This window comes from Mandrillus leucophaeus, unplaced genomic scaffold (assembly GCF_000951045.1).
Source record: "Mandrillus leucophaeus isolate KB7577 unplaced genomic scaffold, Mleu.le_1.0 Scaffold9, whole genome shotgun sequence".
Lineage (NCBI taxonomy): Eukaryota > Metazoa > Chordata > Mammalia > Primates > Cercopithecidae > Mandrillus > Mandrillus leucophaeus.
This window is the reverse complement of record NW_012109807.1, coordinates 3,065,307-3,090,017: the sequence shown is the minus strand read 5'-3', so window position 1 is coordinate 3,090,017 and position 24,711 is coordinate 3,065,307. Positions and strand designations below refer to the sequence as shown.

The following is a 24,711-nucleotide window of genomic DNA, read 5'->3' as shown; positions in this document are numbered from 1 at the left end:
GGAGGAGCGCGCCTGCGCAGAGAGAGGGGGCGGGTGCTACCTGGCAGCTCCGCGGGTGCGCGGCTGGTGCTGTTGCTTGGAGTTCTGGTCCCAGGCAAGGTGGGGACTGGGCACGTTATCAACATGGTAAGCAGAGACCAGTTTGTGATGCTCTTTGTTTCCTCTGGGTACAGACCCTGCTGCCCCTATGGTTGGAGGACAGCAGGGAATTGTAATGAGCTTCACTTCCTCCTACGGAGTTATCCTAGGAGGTGACGAACTCCAGCTTGAAGATCCACAGACTGTGGCTACCAGTTGATTGTGACAGACCTGGAATACGTTAACGTGGCTCTCCAAGCTTTCGTTTGCCTATTTAAAAAGCAGTAGGAAATAATGTAGGCCAACTTCTAGAGGTGTGAGAATTCTACATATGCTTCTTAAGGTCTTTCTCTGGTGCACTGCAATGTGAACAAACCATAGATGGTCTATGCCTGAGTTGAGGTTACAGTCTCATGGAGTAAAAATAATAAGTACGCAGTAAATAAACATAAATAAAAATACTAAACATGCAATAAAAAAGCATACAATAAGTAAAATAATATAGTGATAAATAATATATAGAAGCACGGTCTTGATGTGGAAAGTAATGAAGTGGGGGAGTGAGCTACATTAGAAAAGCAGTTTGGAGGAGGTGACATGTAAGCTGAGAGGAGTGGAAAGAAGATAGGTGTGGCTGAAACTTCCTCATCAAACTGAGAGGTCAGCAGGAGTGCAGACCATTTAGGACCCAGAAGGCCTTAACAGAGATTTGGGGTTTATTCTGAGTGCCACGAAAGGAAATAAGTGAGTGAACGGCACCAAAAGGTGCCTTTGAATTACTTAGCAAAGCCCATGACACATGGTAAGTAATAAATATTAACAATAGTGACCAGCCCCTCTTTTCTTTAGAACTTGTTATTCCTCTTTTACTATGGGATCGAGAAGAGTCTGACATTTTACTGAGATTTTGCTCAAAATCTCAATTTACTTGTGTAGGTTGCTAAATTCTGAGATCTGTTAAATTCAGTGTTGCAAAGTTTCTCATGGGAGGGGGCACTGAATAGGGAGGAATGGAATACTGATACTTAGAATTAAGACATATAATTGAATCCAGGTGAAACTGTCAATCTTGAACCCCCAAGTTATTCTGAGACTCCTTTGCAGGAGAACTAGTTTGCTCTCCTATAGCTGAGGAAACTAGTCTTTTTGTGCTTGAAATTTTGTGATTAGCTCATCTGGGAAAGGCGCCTTGAAGGGGCTGCTCATGTTAACCTATTAAAGCCGCTCACTGTGGCTACTAAATACATAGCTAGGGTGAAATTTTAGCATGCTCTGGTGATAGGTACACATTATAACCTAGGAGGACATCTCATACACACCAAAATAATTGGAAGTATTGGCCAGGCACGGTGGCTCACACCTGTAATCCCAGCACTTTGGGAGGCCAAGGTGGGCGGATCACGAGGTCAAGAGATTGAGACCATCCTGGCCAACATGGTGAAACCCCATGTCTACTAAAAATACAAAAATTAGCTGGGCATGGTGGTGGGCGCTTGTAGTCACAGCTGCTTGGGAGGCTGAGGCAGAAGAATTGCCTGAACCCAAGAGGCAGAGGTTGCAGTGAGCTGAGCTTGCCCCACTGCACTCCAGCCTGGCAACAGAGCAAGACTCTGTCTAAAAATAATGATAATTAAAAAAAAGATTTGGAAGTCTCTGCTAATATATAACCAATGTAAACTTTAGAAACGTGGGGGAGAGATTTCTAAGAGTGTTAGACAAAAAAAAGGGAAAAATATAACACTAAATTAGGCAGAACTCACTAGTATAGGTGCATTTGCATCAGATACCAGATGTAATATATTAGCTTTTGCAGCTGGTGGCAGCTCTAATAGTTTACTCAGTTGGCTGAAATTTAGACTCAATGATGGCCTACATTTAATGATGTTCAGATGCCACAGTTTTCCTGGCAAAATGTGGATAAAGGACTCCAAAAGTTTTGGAATAATGACAATGTCAGAGTGGATTTATTGTGTATGACCTGCAAGCTTAATACTCAAATCTATTCCACGAAGAGGCCAAGAAGGCACTTCCTGCACTAAGGCACTGAGGAATGTGTTAGTGAGAGATGCACTTGCAGTTTTGCTGAAAAATAAGATTTGCTATTGCTGTCTTTTGTAGGCCAGGTGTAGCCATGGAGGATACCACCATTAAGATAAGCTCCCTTATTATGTGAGGATAAGATTTCCAGATTATCAGAGGCCAGGTCACAGCACTTAAAAGACAAGGTGGACACATGTACTTTTAAGGTCAGCAGGAATGTACCAGTCACCAGAATGCCTTGACCTGCAGGGATCTTTGACTATGGCTAATTGACTATAGTATCATAGGAATGAAATAAACAGAAAGCCTACCAGAGAATTGATTAAGTTACATAACAGAATAAACTCTAGATCTGGTACCACAAATTTAGTTGGTCTAAATTTCAGCCAACTGAGTAAACTGTTAGAGCTGCCCCCAGCTGCACAAGCTAACATATTACATCTGGTGTCTGTTGCAAATGCACCTAATTTGACTTACCACAAAAGAATCACAGCCTGTTACACAATTACTAGACATAATTCAATTCAAAAACAGTCCCTTGATTCAAGGGGAGTCCAGGTAACTTTGAGGAAGGATATTATGGCATTCACATGAGTACATTCCATAAATCTTCCTTTTAGCTTTCCCCTAAGGGACCTTCAGCCATTTAGCAGAGTGACTGTGCATTGGGAAGAAAAGGAATAACCAGTTCTTTGGGGGCATTACTAAACTCTGGCTCTGAATTTACACTAATTCTTGGGGACCCAAAATGTCACTTTGCCACACCAGTCAAAGTAGAGCTATTTTGGGAGTCCCTGAGACCATTCCTCTCAGATTCAATGAATCGTGAGGAGATAGAACTCAGCGTATAGTCATACTTGTGGCTAAGATTTATTATGGTTAAAAGATACAAAGAAAAATCAGCGAAGTGATTTGCATGGTGTGAAATCTGAAGGAAAATAGGCACAAGACTCCAAGAGTCTTCTCCCAAATGGACTCACATGAGACATTAATTCCTCCAGCAATAAGTTGTGAAATATTGTCTACCAGAGAAGCTTAGAGACTTAGTGCCTGGGGTTTTAATTGTGGCATGGTTATATAGGTCCTTCTCCACTTAGCACCTATCAAAACTCCAGACTCCCTGGAGGAAAGCACGTGTTTAGTTTAAACCATATTGTTTGTACAAACAGTTTAGACACAGTGTACCACTCTTACAAGTTAGGATAGTGAGAACCCTACCAAAATCTGAGTTCCCAGATGCCAGCCAAGCGATAATACTTTAAGCAAAACTTGCAAAGAATAAGAGGCCTACTATGTTAACTCTTTCTTGCACAGAAGCTTAGAGTAGTCAGATGATAGACGAAATCTTAAGTCTGATTCATAGTGGGCCTAGTTGATCAATGTATTTCCTGAATTCCTGAATGTATAATTGAAATAGAATATTTGACAACTGACAGTATTCATCAGTTAGCTCTCTGACCCATGGGTGATCTCCTTTATGGTAGAAAAGTCTGAGTGGAAATACCTAGAACTTTCTTACCAAGATAGTAAAATGGAAGAAATACTTCATTCCTGGGAGAATTAGAGAGATTGAGTCACTGTAAAAGGCTTAAAAGAAGTAAAGGTGGTCATTTCTGTCACATCGCCATTTAACCCTAATCTGCTTGGCCTGTGAGCAGGGTGGATCATGGAGAGTGACTGTGCATCATCATAAACATAATCAGGCATGACACCAACTGTGGCTGGTATCCCAGATGTACCTTTGCTGGAAGAAACCAGCATGGTCCCTGGTACGTGATAAACAGCTACCATCCTGGCTAATGATTTTTGCTTGTTTGTTTTTGGTCCATACTAATTTGTAAGGACAAACTAAACAAAAGCAATTTGCTTTTAGTGTACAGCATCAACAGTACATACTCACAGTATTGCCTCAGGGATATGTCAGTTCTTCTGCCTCTTGCTATAACAAAATAGTTCACAGAAATTTTCATTATCTTGGCATTCTATATAACATAACATTCTATATAACATTTATAACTGGATATAAATGTATATCCAGTACATTTACAACTTGATACTGATTGAATCAGATATGCAGGATATAGTACTTTAAGAAACTGAGTAAGTTATGTGCAAACTAGAGGATGGGAGATAAACCCCACAAAAATTCTGGGCTCCCTATGTTGAAGCTTCTGATGATTTAAAGGTCTGAAGCATGTACAAATATTTTCTGCAAGGAGAATGACAGATTACTGCATCTCTTACCACCTACCATGAAAGAAGAGACACCATGTTTGGCAGGCTCTTTTGGGTGTTGGGGGCAACGTATATCACGTAGGAGTGTACTACTTCAAGCAAACTAGATATATCACCTATAAGTCTGCCCTTTTCAAATGGTGAACAAAGAGAAGGCTCTGCAACAAGTTCAGGTGACAGTACAAGATTCTCTGTTGATAGGGCTTTGTAATTCTACATATTCAGTGATTCTCATAATATCTGTGGCAAGTAGGGATGCTGCCTGGTGCTTCTGACAAGCTCCAGTAGTATTACAGCACAGATCTCTAAGACATTGGAACAAATATATTCCCGCTTTAGTGGAAGTATATTCTTCTTTTGAAGCGTCTAGAATGTTCCTGGGCCCTGGGGGAGACTGCACAACTAACTGTAAGGCATGGGTGGCCATGCGGCCTGAGTTTTCCATCACGAACTGTGTGTTCTCTAACCCACTGTGTTAGTTTCCTATAGCTGCTGTAACAAATTATCACAAACTTCTTGATTGAAAACAATAGAAATTTATTCTTTCACAGTATTGGCAGCCAGGAGCCTGAAATCAGTATTACTTGAAGAAAATTAAGGTGTCAGTAGGGCCATGCTGTTCTGGGGGCTCTAGGGGAGAATCTACTTCTTGTCTTTTCCGTCTTCTTGTGACTGTCGGCATTCCTTGGCTTGAAACCGCATCACTTTAGTCTTTAGGGCTAGCATTTTTAAATCTCTCTCTGCTTTACCTTCCCATTGCCTTCTCTTTGTATATGTGCCAAATCTCCCTCTGTCTCTCTCTTTTAGGGATACATGTAATTGCATTTAGGGCCCATCTGGATTATCCGAAATAATCTCCCCATTTCTTGATCCTTAATCACATCTGAAAATAATCTTTAGCATTTGCCATACAATCAAACACTCATAGGTTCTAGGGATTAGAACATAAACATTTTTTGAGAGTCCAGTTTTCAGCCTTTCACACCCACCTAGACATAAGGTTGTATGTGTGCATCATCAAATGGAAGTTCAGATTGGGGCCATTTCAGAATGTATAAGTAAGTTGCAGAACCCTGTGGCTTGACCCAGAGTCCTTCAACAATAACACCTGTTGCATTGTCTCCTCTTCATTCATATCCCTGGCCTCCTGGGAAGTTCCTTACAACCAGTGGACTGAGAAAGAAAAAAAGTTGAGCTGATTTACAAGTAGGTCTGCATGATATCCTGGTGCCACCTGAGAGCGGACAGCTATAGTACTATAGCACTCCACTGGGTGGCTCTAAAGGATGGTGGTAAAGGAAAATATTCCCATTGGTTGAAACTTCCAGATGGCACTGTGTTGTCCACTTTGCCTGTAGTGAGAGATAGCCAAAAATAAAGTACACTATTCATGGACAGTTTCTTATAGATTGGGTGGAACAGAATAGTGGCAAGGAAGTTTGGATAAGATGTGGATGGATGTCTCAAAAGGAACACAGAATGGAGAAGATATTTTTGTCTTATGTAAACGCCCACCAACAGGTTTCCACTGCAGAGGAGACGTAATGATCAGGTGGACAAAATAATGTGCTCTTTGGTCACCATCCTCACAGTGCTTCTTCAATAGGCCCATGAATAAAGTAGCTGTGGTACCAGAAATAGAGGCTGTCCGTGGGCTTAATGACATGGCCTTACCCTTACCAATTCCATTTCTGGATATTTAATCTGCCAACCACAAAGACCGACACTGACTCCCTGCTATGCCACTATTTCCTGGAGGAGATGAATTAGCAACCTGATGGAAAGTTGATTATATTAGACCTCTTCCGTTGTAGAAGGTGCAGAGAGCCATTCTCAGTGGAATAAACAGATATTCCAGGTTTGGATTTGCCTACTCCATTCGTAATGCTTGTAGCATCACCACCATCTATGGACTCACTATGGGAATTTACACAGCATTGTGTCTGGTCAATGCACTCATTTTACTGCAGAGAAGGTCAGTGGGCTCATACTTATTGGATTATTACATTCCTCATTACCTAGAAGAGACTGGCCTAATTGAATGGAGAAATGGCTTACATAAGTGTTAGTACAGTGCCAGTTGGATATAACACCCTAAAAAGATGGAGCTTTGTTGTAAAGTATATAGTATATAGTAAAAGCTTCAAATCAGAGACCCATTTGTAGTGCTGCCACCCCCAAAGCTAGAATATATAGGTTTGGGAATTAAGGGGTAGAAGTGGTTGTGGCTGCTTTCACTGTTACACCTAATAGTTTACTGACAGAATAATTGCTTCCCAACTTGACAATGTTCAGTTTTACTAGTTCTGAGATCTTAGATCACAGGGTGGCTGGCAATTTTTCTACCAGGAGGTATAGCAAAGGTTCTATCAAGTAAGAAGATGAGACTACCACCTGGAGATTTTGGCTTCTTCGTGCCACTAAACCATCAGGAAGAAAGGGGGGTTCATCTTCTGGATGGAGTAATTGATTCTGATTACCAAGGATAAATTAAGTTTAATGCAACACAACGAGCAAGAAAGACTGTAACTGGAAATCTACAAAAACATACAAACAAAAAAGACAAAATGATTAAAGAGTAATGTATTTCATGAACAAAGGTTTTTTCTTTATCATTGTATGCCATAAAAATGCTGACCAGCTAATATTTTGACTGAGAACAAGTGGCATATGAAATACACAGCAAAAGAAAGAAGCTATAGGTGTCAAATAAGATGTCATGCCTAATTACAGAAGTGAAGACTGTAAAAGCTTTGCATATTTCCTCTTTGCTTATTATACATACATGCTTATTTGTATATACTAACAGTTTTCTTCTTCTGTCTCTTTTCAAGTATAATTTTATATACAAGTGTGGGAGCTTAACTTTACAATTGGGTCTTTAGTTAATAGAATATTCAGTGAGACTGTAACTAAATTCGAGGAGTCATTGATATAGCCAGCGATGTTGAGACGTCTTGTATTTGTTGTTGTTTTATTTAGGTTTTATTTGTTGTTCTTGTTTGGTGGAAACAGAGTGGTTTTATTTGATGTTGTTGGGTGGAAACAGAGTTGTTAAGTTGTTTTAAGGAAGTTGAAAAGTGAGTAGAAGGATGTATTTGGAAGCTGAGTAGCCGAAGTGTGTACTATGCCAGTTATCAATGTATTGCTCTCAGCTCCACATATAGCCAACATTGTACTCCTTTGTGATACTGGAGCCGGATTCTGTAAACATTTCTCTTTTACTAGATCACATGATGTTAAGCTTTGTCAGCAGATGGTGCTGAGGGACACTGCATGAGGAAGGGGCTCCTCTTCCAGCTTTGTTTGTCTTTCTCTGTTTTTGCTCTTGTGAACAGTGGCAGCCAGTAGAGTGCAGGATACTTAGTGGCCCCTAGTCCTCAGCACTTTTTGGTGGTGCCCATCCAGGCAGCCAAGTTCCTTTGGCAACCCAGCTGGTTTCCAAGTGAACCTCCCAAGTGCGCCAGCAAGTGGCTTCCAAAGCCATTTCCATGGGCATCTCTGCTAGTGGCTTCCCAGTGAGTTTCATCAGTGCCCCAGCTGAGTGCAATAGGGGGCAAGAGAAAGATATAAAAGACATTTATATTTGAAAGAAAAAATTAAAATGGCCTTGTTCACAGACCACCTGGTCATCTATGTAAGAAATTCTAAGGAATCCAGCAAAAACATCTATAAAATCTAATAAAGTGGGTTGGGTAAGGTTGTAAAGTATGAGATCAAGATATAAGATTATTTATATATGCTATTAGACATTGGAGTTTAAAAACAAAACCATTTTGAATATACTAAATATGAATATTAATAGAAATAAATATGACCCAAAAATTTCCAGAGGCAGTCCTTCTTTTGAACTCCTACACTTCATGGTGGATGCACCAAGATGGTAAAGTTCTGACAATTATTTTCATCATTTATCAGAGATAATTTTCGAGCTGTTAACTTGGAAAGATGAGGTAATGTCTCCTTTCTGGTCAAGGAAAATGCTTCCTTACTGCTTACAAAAGGGATGAATACCCCAAGCTCAATGTTTCTCAGTTGTGATGTATGGCATTCATATGGGTCCACTGCTGACATGGTTTGGATCTGCATCCCCAGCAAATCTCATGTCGAATTATAGTCCCCTGTTTCTGAGGTGGGGCCTGGTAGGAGGTTATTGGATCATGGGAGTGGTTTCTCGTGAATGGTTTAGCCCCGTCCTCTTGGTGCTGTTCTCGTGATAGTGAGTTAGTAAGGGAGTTCTTGTGAGATCTGGTTGTTTAAAAGTGTGCAGCGCCTCCCCTTCCCTCTCTCTTGCTCCTGCTCCTGCCATGTGAGATGCCTAGCTCCTCCTTTGCCTTCCACCATGATTGTAAGTTTTCTGAGGCCTCTCAAGAAGCCAAGCAGATGCCAGCATCATGCTTCCTCTATAGTCTGTGGAACTGTGAGCCAATTCAACCTCTTTTCTTGATGAATTACCCAGTCTCAGGTATTTCCTTATAGCAATGCAAGAACAGACTAATACAACCTCCATAGGATGTAGAGGCATGAAAAACTCATGCATATATACTGATGTTTATGCTGCTTGCTGTGTCATGAGTAATAAAATCCTTTGTCTCTGATCCAGTAGTCTTATGTCTTCTGCTGGCATTCATGAAATTGTAATAGGCTAACTTAGTTCTTATATGGGGTGAATGGGGTGAGATAAAATCAAAGACCCAATAGAGACCTGTACACTAAAAAACATTGTTCAGAAATAAGAAAGAAATTCAAAATAAATGAAGAAATATAACATGATTGTGAACTGGGAGACTAGATATTATTAAGATAACCATTCTCATTTATGGTATACTGCATGTAACTATGTGTCATTTTATTTGTTAAAGAGTAAAATACTGTGGCAAGAATTGGTGGGAATATGAACTGATACGTTTTGGCTTTGTGTCCCCACGTAAATCTCATCTTCAACTGCAGTTCCCATAATCCCCGTATGTGGTGGGAGGGACCCAGTGGGATGTAATTGAATCATGGAGGTGGTTACCTCCATGCTGTTCTCGTGATAGTGAGTGAGTTCTCAAGAGAACTGATGGTTTTATAAGGGGCTTTTCCCCCTTTTGCTCAGTACTTCTCCTTACTGCTGTACCCCGTGAGGAAGGACATGTTTGCTTCCCCTTCCACAATGATTTAAGTTTCCTGAGACCTCTTCAGAAATGCTGAACCGTGAGTCAATTAAACCTCTTTTCTTTAAAAATTACCCAGTCTTGGGTATGTCTTTATTAGCAGTATGAGAAAGGACTCCACATTTCACCAATACTTTTCACTTTCTGTGATTGGATTATAGCACATTCTAGTGGATGTGAGGTAGTATCTCATTGTGGTTTTGATTTACATTTCTCTGACTGCTAATGATATTAAGCATTTCTCATGTGTTTATTGGCCATTTGTATATCTTGTTGGTAGAAATACCAGTGTAGATAATTTTCCTGTTTTTTAATTGTTATTTTTTAAATTATTAAGTGTAAGAGTTATTTATATGGTCTAAATACAAGTCCCTTATCAGATATGTAATTTTAAAATATTTTCTTCATTTTTGTGAGTTATCTTTTATTGATATCAATGTCATTTGATGCACATATGTTTTTAATTTTGATAATGTCCAGTTTATCTATATTTTGTTGCTTATGCTTTTGCTGTGATATCTAAGGAAACACTGCCTAACCAATGACAATGAAGATTTGTTCCTATTTTTTCCTAAGAGTGTTATACTTTTAGCACTTAAATTTAAGACTCTGATCTTTTCTGAGTTTAATTTTTTTTTTTTTTTTTGAGACCGAGTCTTGCTCTGTTACCCAGGCTGGAGTGCAGTGGCACAATCTTGGCTCACTGCAGCCTCTGCCTCCCGGGTTCAGGCTATTTCTTGCCTCAGCCTCCCGAGTAGCTGGGATTATAGGCACCCGCTGCCATACACGGCTGATTTTTGTATTTTTAGTAGAGATGGGGTTTCACCATGTTGGCCAGGCTGGTCTCGAACTCCTGACTTCATGATCTGTATGCCTCAGCCTTCCAAAGTGCTAGGATTACAGGCGTGAGCCACCATGCCTAGTGTTAATTTTTGTATATTTTTTGATGGAAGGAAGAAGGGCTTGGGCCCTAGGTCAAATATCACAAACTCTTGCTGTTCTTACTGAATTTTAAAAGATTTTCTTTAATAAATGTTTTATAATTTGCTTTATGCCTTTAGGACAAATTACTTAGACTTTAAATGGTTGGATATCTTAAATGGTTTTCGTCAGTTATACTTTTTCCACTGGGGAGTGGGTCATGGACCGCCTCACGCTGTCACCTTGGAAGTGGAACTCAGATTCTTTTTATTTTTTCCTTTTTTGGTATATTCTGTAGTATTTTGTTGAAAGCTTAACATGCATAGGACAGTATATACATATACTGTCCTATATATGTAGGACATATATATGTATATACATATACAGTATATACATATACAAAAATATATATACATAGTGAGATGTATATATATTTTTGGTTGGAGATGAGTCCTTCCTTTCTGCTGGTTCTTCAGTGTAAGGATGTGTGTTTATCGAGTCTCCTTGGACATTGTCTTTGCCAGGGAAAGTGTCATAATCTGTATAGTCTCAGTTATGACAGGTGAAGATAATACAGACCCACTAATTCTATGCCTTTGAGTATTGTTTTAAATATAGGGAAGATCACTATCTAAATATTAATGAGCAAGGAACATGCATATTAAACTCATGTCTAGTCCCGGATGATACTGACATCCAAATTGCTGAATATGGTGGCAGAGGTCATGACAACAGGAGCCTCTGCACAGTAATTAGTCAGGCAGGTATACAGTAGGTAGAAAAGTGGTCTTCCCATGTTTAGTTGAGAATGCCATGTAACCATGAAATGTAGAGCCTATGGGAAAATTTTTTTAAAAAAACAGGATCCTTGAAAGAAAAAGATGAGAGAGAGCTAGATAGGCTGCTAAGTGAGTCCAGAGGGTCTTGCATAGACAGATTTGGCTATGACAGAGTCCTGGTGGTTTTAAACATCTTAAATATCTGACACTGCCATTATTAGGAATTTCAGTAACTATTCTTTGTTCGAATAATATGAATCTTCAAGAGCTTTTGAGATGGAAAATGCATTTGTCAGAATAGGCTAGCTCTTCTGATGTCTTTACAAATCAAACTCTAAAATCTCAGTGATTTAAGACAGAAAGTTTTTGTTTGTTTGTTTGTTTTCTTTCTCATATAACGCTACAAAGGTCAGGCAACTGCCCCAGGTAGCTTTTGTCCCTATGGTGACTTAGAGACCCATGCCTCTTCCATTTCGTAGCTCTCCTATCTTCGAGGTTGCCTTCAGAGGCAAAGTGAGAGGTGAATAAGCCCCATTCATTCTTAAAATCCTTGGTTTGGAAGTAACTTCCTGTGAATGCACAAACAACCAAAATCCAGAAATGCAGCTCCAATCTAATGACAAGGAAAATGGGAAATCCATGGACACTGATAGTCTGCCACAGACAGTTCATCCGCCCCTCAATGAAATGCCCTTGATCAGCTGGTTCTCTTGACTCTGGGTCTATGTAGTCCTGTGAGTGGCCCTCTCACTGCTGCTGTCATTGGTCCCACTGCTCCTAACCTGTTGCTGCTCTGTGCTATGTATAATTCTAAGTCAATTTGATAAAGCATATGTTTTGATCTAAAGAGAATTTAGACATACTCAGGTTAAAATGAGAAAGGGCACAAAATCACTTTTTAATAGATTATCTGCAATGTGGTGGGTCTTATGGTAGGCACTTTACCAAAGTTATCTTTTGTTAATTGCTTGAATTCTATTTGTTAGTCTAGGCTGGATTTAACTATGACTAAAACAAAGAAAGCAGAGCCCTTAATTGCATGTCACCTCAGTTTTCCTGATGTAAGATATTAGCAATGTCAAGAAAGAAGCATTACTATTATAAGTGCTGTGACCTCCTAAGTTAAAAGGGTATTTTCTTCTCGTCTTTTTCCGTTTTTTCTTTTCTTTTTTATTCTGAGTTCTCAAATTAAGCTGATAACGTAAAAATGACATTATCTGAGAAAAATTTACATTAATTCTAACCCAGGCTTCTTTTTGCTCTTTCATTAAGATTCATCTTAAATTATTTCTCCAGTTATCAAGGCTTTGATTCTCCACCACTCTTAGAGCTCTGGAAAGGAAGAATGTAATTTCAAGCAGTCTGCATGTTCAAGGATAGCTCTAAAATAAATAATGTATGACACAGATCCAAGATTACTGGAGGAGTTTATCACAATAAATGGACCAGATTCTTGGATTTATGCACTTTAAAGAGATAAATTTAGTACCCTAAAATTGGACATTTTCCAAGAATTAAAACTTTATATTCTTACTTATCTCACTTTGGTTTACAGTGTAAAATCTTGAACCTATTTTCTAAAAAGTAGAAGAAGAACACTTTAGCTTTAAAAATATAATATTATTTCTAATAATATTAAGAGCATATAAAACAGTAAAATATTACATAGTAATAAGTAATGAAGTATTGACACATTCTACAACATGAATGAACTAGAAAGCATTATGCTAATTGAAAGAAGCTCATCATAAAAGACCACATACTGAGTGTCCTCTATATGTTCCATTTAGATGAAATACATGGAATAGGCAAATACATAGAAATAGAAGGTAGATTAGTGGTTGCCTAGGGCTGAGGGTGAATTGGGAATGAGGAGTGACTGCAAATAGGCAATTTCTTACTGGGAAAGATGAAAATGTTCTGAAATTAGATTATAGTGATGGCCACAAAACTCTTTAAATATACTAAAAATCATTGACTTCTATACTTTGATCAGGATAATTTTATGGTATATTAGTTATATCTTAATAAAGATGCCTTAGAGCAAACTTTGAACCAATCATCTGCTGTGAAACAATTTGGAAACGTAAAAGTACATAATTATGTAGAAAAGAGCATTTATAATATATATACCTGTACATATTTCACATAGAATTAATTTCATCCTGCTCAAGAAAAGATCATTTTCCCTTTGCATGACAATATAAGGTTTCAAACACAAACTACCTCTGTAAAATTTTTAAATTAACTATAATTTTTATGTAAAAAATACAAATATTTGCTTCCACCCTATACAAAAAAATTAGATGTGTGTTTATATGAATAATACAAGGAATGAGAAACATACTTCAAAGTGTTTCCAGTGATTACATTAGGTGGTGAGATTACCCTTTGTTTTCTTCCTTTACATATTTTTCAGTTTTCTATCTGCAGATCATGTTAACTAATTTATAATAAATAAATGTTTTTTTTTTTTTTTAAAAATGAAGCAGGAAAAGATAGCTGCCTAATACCTCAATAACAAAAAAAATCATTTTTTTGCTTAATTAGTATGCTGCTTGCACAGATTCACTTTCGCTTCCACAATGTTTCATTTTCTGGTTTGAACTCTGATGCAGTTGCTTTCTGAGTATTGGTCTGCTAGTGAAAGCAGATTAAGCATTTCTGCTATCAAATTTTAAAAATTCAGTGTTTAAAAAACGTGGCATAATAGAAGCTTTGCTAGACCTTTCCAGAACTGTATCATTGTATAATGTACGAGATTTGGAAACGGAAATAGACCAACTTGTGTGTGCCTCCCATGGCTGTAAGTGGGACGATTATTCCTATACCTGCTTTTTGCCAATGTTGCTTCTGTCCTAAGGAAATTCTGCCATCTGAGTCTTCCTTGAAGCAAATGTACACCTTCCCAGAATCATCTTTTATTCCCTCCTTTTGTCCATCTCCCTAATTTGCCGTAATAGGGCATTCTCCTAAATGTCAGACAGTCAAAACCTTATGACGGTCTTTCCGGGTATTCAATGGGTGAATGAATAAGGACTTGAACACATTGGGAGTCTGCTACTGGGAGGAGTGTCACTTCAGCTCATTCTTTCTCAGACTCTGCAGAGATCAGTTTTGTGGTGATTCCATAGAACAGTGGTTTCCAAGGGGACATTTGGTAACCTCTGCATATATTTTTTATTGTCCCAACGTGGGTGAGGTGTGATTGGCCTTTTACCCACCCAGTGTGTTCACAGGGCTGTATGAGTCCGCTAGGGCTGTATGAGTCCGCTAGGACTGCCACAACAAAATACCACAGACTAGGTGGCTTAAAAACAGACATTTTCTCTTAGTTCTGAAAGCTGGAAGTCCAGATCAAGGTGCAAGGAGGGTTGGTTTCTGGTCAGGCCTCCCCTCCTGGCTTGCATATAACTGCCTTCTTGCTGTGGCCTCATTTAGCTGCTTCTCTGTGCATGCTCAGAGATTTTTCTGGTATTGAAGCCACGTTGTTGTCTGGGGTAATACCTGAGGTTCATTGCCTCATGCCAAGAAAATTGAGGACATGGACACACAACTCACAAGGAGTGAGTTTAGGAGCAGAGGTTTAATAGGCGCAAGAAAGAGAAAGGAGAATAGCTCTTGTGAGAGAGAGGGTTGCAAGAGTAGGTCTTCTGGCCCACTGCGGAGTGCACCGGATTTTACAGACAGGCTTGAGGAGGCAGTGTCTGATTTACATAGGGCACACAGATTGATTGGACCAGGTATGATGTTTACATAGTGCATGGGGAAGCTGGCCACCCCACCCTAATCTTATTATGCAAATGAACTTTCCACTTGACCTGGGCTGTGTCATCTGCTGCCTACTGCAAATGTGGTTGGAAAGCAGAAGGAAAGACGGAACCGCCATTTTGAACATGCATAGTCCCAGGTGGCCCTTTCCTATTGGCACAGCTGCCTGGCCTTCACCCGTGCAAACTTGTAGCCTGCCTTTCTATGTCTGCAGCTCGATTTTATAGGCTACTCTTTGTTAGCAAAGAAAATGATTTTGGGGCTGCTTTTCATTAAAAGGAAAACCTTACCAAGGACCTTCCTGCCCTCACTATCTGCCTACATAACTTCTTCTTAACTCCTGTGTCATTATGTTCTTTTTCTTTCTTTCTTTTTACAGACAGGGTCTTGCTCTGTTGCCCAGGCTGGCACTCACTGTCACCTTGAACCCCTGAGGGCTCAAGCGATCCTCCTGCCTTAGCATCCCAAGTATCTAGGGCTGGAGGTACATGCCACCATGCCTGGCTAAGTTTTAAATTTTTTGTAGAGATGGGGGTTTCATTATGTTGCCCAGGCTGGTCTTGAACTTCTGGCCTCAAGAGATCCTCCTACCCTGGCTTCCCAAAGTGCTGGGATGACAGATGTGAGCCACTGTGCCCAGCCTCTTCTTTTGAGGATACTAGTCTTGCCAGATCAGGGCCCACCCTTTTGACCTCATTTAACCATAATTGCCCACTTAGAGGTTCTATCTCTAAATACAGTCCCACGGGGATTAGGGCCACATACGAATTTTAGAGGGACAGGATTTAGTCCATAGACAGTGCTTAGGCCAAGAAAGCCCTGCCATAAAGAGATTCAGAGTTGTCTCAGTTTCCTCATCAATAAAATGAGGGCAATCCTGGTGCTTATTGCAGTGGATGATTGTGGAGAGCAAAAGAGCTGACAAACATCAAGCACTTAGAACAGGGCTGGAGACAGTGTGAGAGCTTGCTAAGTGTTGGGCATTGTTACTTTGTTACTTTTGACATTTTTGTTATTTAGCTGTTGTGTCCTTTGGGTATCCTGATATACTCTAATTTTTAAGTGCTTACCCCATACCATGTATGCATAATAATTAAGCAGAATTGAAGGGACCTGGCTGAGCAGAACATGAGGAGAGGGCTGTGGAGCGGTCTGTGTAGAACCTGTGGCAGCACCTTCAGCAGGCCTGGGACAATGACCTTTGCCTGGACCACTTCTGACTATTTTACAGTGATGCAACACCAATGGCTGTTTCCTCTTGGAGACATGGTGGCACTCTGGTGACACCAGCGTGTCTCCTTGCATTTCACTCTCTTTCTCACGGATTAGGTTGTCTTTCCTTTGGACCATATGACCTGAACTTGCTGAGTCATTAGAGCCTCTTACAAGCACCTCCTCTGGAAAGTCAGTTGGAAAGGAGTTTACAAGTCCATTACATGTTTCCTGATAAAGAAGGAACTAGTAACATACCCCAGAGACAAGGATAAATCAGAATTTCTTTCTCTAAATTAAGACTCAAGTCATTCCACATAAGAAATATGCAGAGCACTTTTATTACTGAAGGACGGAAGAGGAGAACCTTTTCATTCACACAGCTTCTAGCTTATAAAGTGTAATATGCAACCTTAGAAAGAATTGTTTTAACTCTAAACAAATGAATGAGGAAATTAAATTGAAATTACAATAGTTGAAAATGTAATTTGTTTGTGAAATAAATCTAAACCCTGTAAGTCACATCATTTTGATTTCTGAAATCCCCCAAATTCTATGTTAAATGATTTCACTGTTTGGTCCCCATTTTTTTTCCCCTCCTTTCAAGAGTTACTATAATTACATGCACTAATAGAATTCTTTATGAGATAGAGCCTGGAGCTAGGTAGCAAACCTTTTGCAGAGGGAAGGGTATTTTGGTCATATACCTCCCTTGGTGTGAATTACTTGTATAGGTAACTCTCAATTTAAATGAGCATAAACTACCTAAATTAATGAAGTGAATGAGCTTATGGATCTTGCTGTAGTCATGTTCTATTTGTTGTGTAACTATTCATTGGGGTCTAGATGCTTAGATGAAACCATCTTGGTTAAGGCTATTCAGCATCAAATAATATGAAACTAAGTCATTGTTCTATATATATTTTTATTAAAAAAAAAAACTTGAGATGGGGTCTTGCTGTGTTGCCCAGGCTGGTCTAGAACTCCTGGGCTCAAAAGATCCTCCTTCTATAGCCTCCCAAAGTGCTTGGATTGCAGACATAAGCCACCATGCTCAGCCAGTTCTGCATTTTTGATAGATTCCCAACAACCGACCGTAATGTACCGTGGAATGCAAATTGTGCCTATGGCCAGCAGGTGGCAGTGTTCAAACCAATTTAATTAAGCTCAGTAAGATAAATAGCTACATTTTTACTGAGCACCTACCTACCTTACAGCATTGTGCTAGGTGTAAGAGATGCAACACTAAACAAAAACTGAACCACTTATTGCCCCACATAGTTTATTTTTTGTTCTTGTACTATGTGTGAGACTAGAAAACCTGTGAATAATCCCTCAAAATGCTTACAAAATGACCGTGTTTTATATCGATGGGTAAGGGAGGTAGTGGAGAGGATGTCACACAAGAATCACGAACTATAATACAAAACTAAGAGTAAAGGGTCATTAGAATCACAGAAAAAAAAAATCACATTTTTACTGCTCATAGGCAGTAAAAATCTGTTTCAATAATGATCATAGGGAAGCAATTGTTCTTCGAGTCGTCTCTCACTTTACTGTCCTGTGTCTAGGATGATGGGCCACAATCCCTTATGTGTAATCCTTTGGGCCAGACGTCTTTAGAACTCAGAATTTTGGTGATTTTAGAAAAGTAGCACGATACATATACTGTGCATTACCTAACACCCACTCGTGGAACCTGGGGAACCTTGAAATAAATCAAACACATTCATATTTATGCCATAAAATATATGAGAGTCCACTCTATGTGGCCTCGTGTTGGTCAGATCTGCTTTGCCAAAAGCTTTGGGTTTTCAGAGACTTTTGGATATTAGGGTGGCAGATGAGGTATTGTAGACCTATGACATACTATCCCATGAAAAAGAATCTACCCTAAAATCTCCAGAAAAGATGTCAGAACTTTCTTTGGTAAACCATTCCAATTTTCTAGAACATGGATTTGCAGTGTGTAGAAGCTATGGGAGTTTGATTTCTGCATTTCTTTCAACATTTGTTCAGCATTGTTGGGTGTTGAGCAATGGCATGCTTGTGTTAAAGTAGACTAGAATTAATTTTGTTTTGGCAATGTTTAAATCATTTCATTAGATATTTTGAGCTAATAAAGAATATTGTAACATTAGGGTTAGAAATTTTGACTATAGAAAAAAGAATCTTTTACTCATGATCACTTAAAAATGTGCCTTGAGATTTCTGCTGAGTTTCAGTGTACCTACTAATAATAAAAACAAGTTAACTAAAAAGCTAAGTAAAAAAGATACTGCATCAAAGCAGGCAAAGCCTTCTGTTGCTTATAGTCATCCAGCTGTTGCTTAGCCAGTTTTATTTAACTTGTGAAAACCAAGGGTAGAATTTACCATAATATCTTGGAATGTTATTGATCCTAGTTGACTCCAGATTTTAACAGATTGCTTTTTAATTTTGTAATTTAAGAAACAAACTTAGAACATTTTCACTGCAGTTTCTCTAAGTGAATAGAGACCTTAAAAGAAATATTATTTCCAGGAAGCCAGAAGAATCTCCAAATGAAGTTATGACCAAAATAAACAGCATAAGAGGGAAAAAAGGGAAGGATAACCAATGAGGTCACAGAGCTTTTCAAATGGAAGAACCATACCAGTGTTCTCAGCCAGGCGTGTTATTCCTTCAGTTGCCTGATTTTACAAATTGCCTTCGTTGGTTTGTTTTATTGTTGAGTCTTTTCCTTGTTCTCAAAAGTATTCCAAGCAGTGTATATAAACACATACAAAAATGTGAGGAGCATAGGAAGGAAATTAGGGAAGGCAGGGTGAAAGCTAGCACATCACCGTTTGTACGTAGCCTCTGATCTCACTAGGTACCAAAGTGAAGAGAGAAGCACTCTCAGTTACATGAGAGTATTACCTCACTGAGGCCAGAGAGCACGTTCTAGTCCCTGTATCCACCGGGGCACAGCATGGTATGTCTTGGAGCAGGCCAGTGATATATGTTTGATATTACAAGTATTTGTCAAATGAATCAAGATTTATAGTGTCTTTATGATGAAAAATAACTGTAGTGCTCTGTAGAAATTCAGCTTGTATTTAGCTTTCAGACATTTCCCTCTGGCCTTCATAAGGGGATGCTGTTTGTAGGGACCACTGTCCCCAGTAACGTCGTTAAGAATAAGAGGGCAAATTGTATATGGGCTTTTCCTCATTGGCTCATTCATTATTAAACTGATGTGATTGTTGAACAAACATTTATTGACTCAATTTGTTCCACAACATGTGGATTCTAAAAACTGTCTGGGAAAGGGAGAGTGTAATTAAATACATACGAAAACTTGTATGAGTTATGTGAGTGACCTTGCAGAGCCTTGCCGTGAACACTTAAAGAACATGTAGCCCATCGTAGGCACTTGGTAAATATTTGTTGAAGGAACTAATGAAGAGGTCATCAGGTAGATGGAAGAGAAAGGCATTCTAATCAGATGGGGAACAAGCAAAGATTTGAGGAGCTACTGGTGCTCCAGGAGGAAGGATGATGTATGTGTATTGGTGTGGGAGCACTGGGAACACCTCGTGAGAAATTAGTCTGGTTTGGTGAAATAGATTTAAATCAGATTTGCAGTGCTAGCAAAGGGAGTTTTATTTTATTGTGATTTTTGCTTTTAAATTTTGTTTTATTATTTGTTTTTTCATTTCTGTGTCAGAAATGTGATCTCCAGCTAAAGTGAGATAGAAGGCTAATATGCAGAAACACCAGCTCATTTGACACACGTCATCTTACCAAGTACCCCTAATAATCCTCTGAAGCAGTGTTCCCATTTTCCATATTAGAAAACAGAAACCTGCTGGGTGCGGTGGCTCACGCCTATAATCCCAGCACTTTGGGAGGCCGAGGCGGTCGGATCACTTGAGGTCAGGAGTTGGAGACCGGTCTGGCCAATATGGTGAAGCCCCATCTCTACTAAAAACACAAAAAATTAGCCAGGTATGGTGGTGCGTGCCTGTAGTGTCAGCTACTTGGGAGGCTGTGGTGGGAGAATCACTTGAACCCGGGAGGCAGAGGTTGCAGTGAGCTGAGATCTTGCCACTGCACTCCAGTCTGCACAACAGAGCGAGACTCCGTCTCAAGAAGAAACAAACAAATGGAAACTCAGAGAGTTGAGCCATTGGCTCAAGATCACTCATTAATGAAAGGAAACTCCAGCTCTTCTTAATTAAGCGAAATCCCATTCTTTTTTCCTTTTTTTTTTTTTTGAGATGGAGTCTCACTCTGTAGCCCAGGCTGGAGTGCCGGGACGTGATCTCAGCTCACTGCAACCTCCGCCTCCGGGGTTCAAGCAATTCTCTGCCTCAGCCTCCTAAGTAGCTGGGATTTTAGGTGCCTGCCACCACGCCTGCTAATTTTTGTATTTTTAGTAGAGATGGAGTTTCACCGTCTTGGCCAGGCTGGTCCTGAACTCCTGACCTCATGATCCACCCACCTCGGCCTCCCAAAGTGCTGGGATTACAGGCGTGAGCCACCGGGCCTGGCCAAAATCCTATTCTTAAGATTGGCAAGGAGGGAGAGTAGAGTATCTACATGGGGAGCAGACCTGGTACCGGCAGTTCCTATTCTGTTCCCCAGACTCATCTTCTCTTGGACGATCACTCTGCAGTCCCCACTCAGCCACATTGCCTCCTCATTTAGACTTGGGAGCACAGGGAGGACAGGCTGGAAGTCTCAAACAAACATTTAACGTTTAGGAAATAAACATAGTCATTACCCATAAATTATTGTGAGCTGCCTTTAGTTGTGAGACCCCGTGGAGATCCCTCTTTGCTTACCTCTGTCCTTCTTCGTGTCACAGAGAAGATCTTTAACTCCTACAGCCATGAAGACCTTCAGAAGATGAAATTCCTGCCCAAGAGAGTGGATGCCCACAGAGACACTGGTTGTTTCATATTCTGCCTACTAAAGACTTATCTGTATTCAAGGTATTGGCGTACTCGTCATGGTGCCTGCCACTTGGTAGAGGCTTATGCATATTAGCTACTGTTATGCACCTCAGTTTACATTTTTGACAATCAACTTCTCCTACAGGATTGATCCTGAGACACCATGCTTATTCTTGTGGCCCTGATGACTCAGTATTTTATTCTGTTCTCACGCTGCTATAAAGAACTGAACTACCAGAGACTGGGTAATTTATGAAGAGAAAAGGTTTAATTGACTCACAGTTCTGCAGGCTTAACAGGAAACGTGACCAGGAAGCCTCAGGAAACTTACAATCATGGCAGAAGGCAAAGAGGAAGCAGGCATCTTCTTCACAAGGTGGCAGGAAAAAGAGAGTGAAGTGGGAAGCGCTGCATACTTTTAAACCATCAGATCTCATGAGAACTCACTATCATGAGAGCAGCAAGGGGGAAATCCAACCCCATAATCCAATCACCTCCCACCAGGTTCCTCTTCCAATTTGACATGAGATTTGGGTGGGGACACACATCCAAACCGTATCACTCAGTGTGACAACCTTATCGATGTAAAGATAGAGTCAATATTCCCATAAGGAATAGATACATAGACTAGCAATGGGGCCGTTTTACTATAGGATTATTAGGAGTTGAGGTTGAGGCTTAGCCAGGCCTTTCTATTGAAAGGCCCCTTTTCCTGGGCTTTCATTAGAAAAGAGAGAGAAAGGGAAGAGAGAACCTATGTCTCAAGTTGTAAATTTGTAAAGAACACCACAGCTGTTTAACAGCCTTCCTAGTGCATGGACATTTTCTTAGGCTTCTAAGATTCCTTGGGAAAGCAACACTGAATGGCTGTTAAAATGCCTTAGGAATCATGGAAAACTAGGAGACTTTGAAGTGACAGGCAAGTGTCCAATTTTCTCAAGAAGAAAGACACGTTCTGCCTCCTCGATGGTAAGCCCCATTTCATGTCTTCATTAGCAGAAGTCTAATAAGGATTTGTTAAAAGATGGTTTGAAAACATCTGCGCAGGAAACATGCACCCTACTAAAATCCGGCTCTCCAGAGCTTAACAAGGACCAAGCTGAGCCAGATCAGCACTGTTTCTTTTGGGGGTAGATTGCCAGTTGGATGGCTCAGGAGGTCATGTATTTGCATCTCAGCCAAGACTCCTAACACAAATTGATTTCTATTTTATGTCAGTGCCTGTTGTGTGCCAAGCCCTATGTTAAGCATTGAGAATTATCAAGCTAAAATGGCTCAGTTTTATGATAGCAGAAGTATTCTATTTTTCTCAATAGATGCACACATATGAATGGTTGGAAATTCTGAAGTTAATAAAATTAATGGCAGATTTAATATATTGAATAAACACACCTAGTTCCTGAGGCATTGCCTCCCTAAAAAGTGGTCTTTCATGGCATTTATCCGGGCTCTGCCCTGCCTTGTAAATGCTCTACCAACATTTTTATGGTGATGTTTATGTATTTTTGGATAAACAAAAAATGGCGAGAAAAACGTTATTCATTGATGAAACTAGTCCAGAAAGATGATCCTTTTCTCTGACAAAGACCAAAATTGTGATACATAGTAACTACAAAGTTTTATACTCTTTTCTACTAATTAAAAAAAAACATCTACTTTTGTGTTTGTGTGTGTGTTAAAGATTTAGTATTAGTGCATGGAATTTTAACCGTAAACCATTGAAATATAAATAAGATAAATAAAATCTTCCTATCCAACAGATTTCTCCTTCTTTCCAAACAACCAATCTTTGTTCTAACAAAATTTGTTCTAACAAATCTTTTTTTTTTTTTTTTCCCACTAGCTCATGAATTCCTCAAAGTCAGGGCCTATATATTGTAGCCTCAATGTCTGATAAAATGCCTGGACGCTCGAAAGTCCACAATAAGCACTTCCTGAAGATGTATTCCCCGCCCCTGCAGAAAACTTAATTTGCTCTAATATTGCATTAATTGTAGAATAGCATCTGTATTAAGTTTATATTGCTACTATAACAAATTGTCCCAAAATTAATGGCTTAAAACAACACAGATTTGCTATCCCACAGTTGCAGAGGTCAGAAATTCCACAGGGATCTCACTGAGCTCAAATTTGTGGACAGGACTGCATTCCTTCCTGAAGGCTCAAGGGCAGAATCTGTTTTCTTTCCCCTTCCTAATTCCAAATGCTCTCTATATTCCTTGGCTTTTGGTCCCCTTCCTCAGTCTTCAAACCAGCAATTGTCTGACCCTTTTGCTGTGGTCACGTTTCTGTCTCTGGCCACTCGGCTAGGACAGGTTCCCAGGTTTTCATGTAAGGTTTCCTGTAATAAGATTGGGACCACTTGTGTAATCCAGGATATTGCCATGTAAAATAACATATTCATAGATTAGGATTAGGGCATGAACGTTGTTGTGAGGCCATTACTACTCTTAGCACAGCATCCAGATAAGAACGGCAGTAGTGTTAAGCTATTAGAATATGCCCAGAATATTTTTATTATGTCTCACTTCAATCGAGCACTTGAGAATTGTGGGAAAGAACCAGAACAGGGAGGAGGAGGTTTGGAGTTGTACCAATCTCAAGGGCGTTTGAAGGAATAGAGTGTTTGGCTTAGAAAAATATAGCTTAGACCTCTATTTAGGGGTAGGGGCGGACTGTGATTGATGAGGCCTGAGATGATGGCTGTCTTCAGAATATCAGAAAGTTCTGTCACAGACAGAGGATTGAAACTTATGCTTCACAATCTCAAAGAACAGAATAGAATAAATATCTGGAAACTCCTAGAGTGCAGCTTTTGGCAGAAAATCAGGCAGAGCTGTTATGGCTGTTACTGATGTCCTTTAAGTGCCACAGGCTAGAAATGTCATAGCTTGATGGTGTGGGAAGTCTTATAAAAAATATTTAAGTATTAGATGAGGGATCATCTCAGATGAACCCTTAACCTAAATCTAATCCTCGTAGTCAATCTCGTAGTTAATGATTGTGTAACATTCTGTATGGCTTAGAATTCTTTTTTTTTTTTTTTTTTTTGAGAGTTTTGCTCTTGTTGCCCAGGCTGGAGTGCAATGGCACGATCTCGGCTCACTGTAGCCTCAACCTCCTGGGTTCAAGCGTTTCTTCTGTCTCAGCCTCCTGAGTAACTACGATTACTGGGATTACAGGGGCCCACCACCATGCCTAGCTAATATTTTGTATTTTTAGTAGACATGGGGTTTCACTATGTTGGCCAGGCTCCTGACCTCCACCCACCTCGGCCTCCCAAAGTGCTGGGATTACAGGCGTGAGCTACCGTGCCCGGCCTTATTCATAGCTTTTGAATACCTCTGATTGCATATAGCTACAGTCTAACAGGGCCCTTCATCTTTATTGAGGACCATTTTGTTCTCACAAAATCCATTGTAAGAATCTATCCCATGCCACGAAAAGGAAGGAGTGAAGAAAGCTGGTAGAGTTGAGATGCCCCCTTGGAAGGTGAAGTGGTTCAGATTATTGTTGAGAATATAAAAACAATGACCAAAGGAACGGTGCAAGATTTTAAATGCACACAAATACTTAGAAAAATACTCTCCTCTGGCG

At 39.8% G+C, this 24,711-nt stretch overlaps 1 protein-coding gene across 3 annotated transcripts in view; it reads left to right on the top strand.

The window, feature by feature from the left end:
* Window positions 1-16: 16 nt before the first annotated feature.
* Window positions 17-24,711, top strand: part of TMEM182 (transmembrane protein 182) — an 84,214-nt gene continuing 59,519 nt past the window's right edge. Inside the window, exons 1-3 of one of the 3 annotated variants that reach the window (XM_011969565.1) lie at window positions 25-126; window positions 21,027-21,153; window positions 21,999-22,083. In XM_011969565.1, the coding sequence (XP_011824955.1) occupies window positions 21,068-21,153; window positions 21,999-22,083 (171 nt within the window). In that variant the 5' untranslated portion in view covers window positions 25-126; window positions 21,027-21,067. Of the gene's footprint in view, window positions 127-21,026; window positions 21,154-21,998; window positions 22,084-24,711 lie in introns of all 3 variants that reach the window. The other 2 variants (XM_011969568.1, XM_011969567.1) reach the window with 2 other exon arrangements.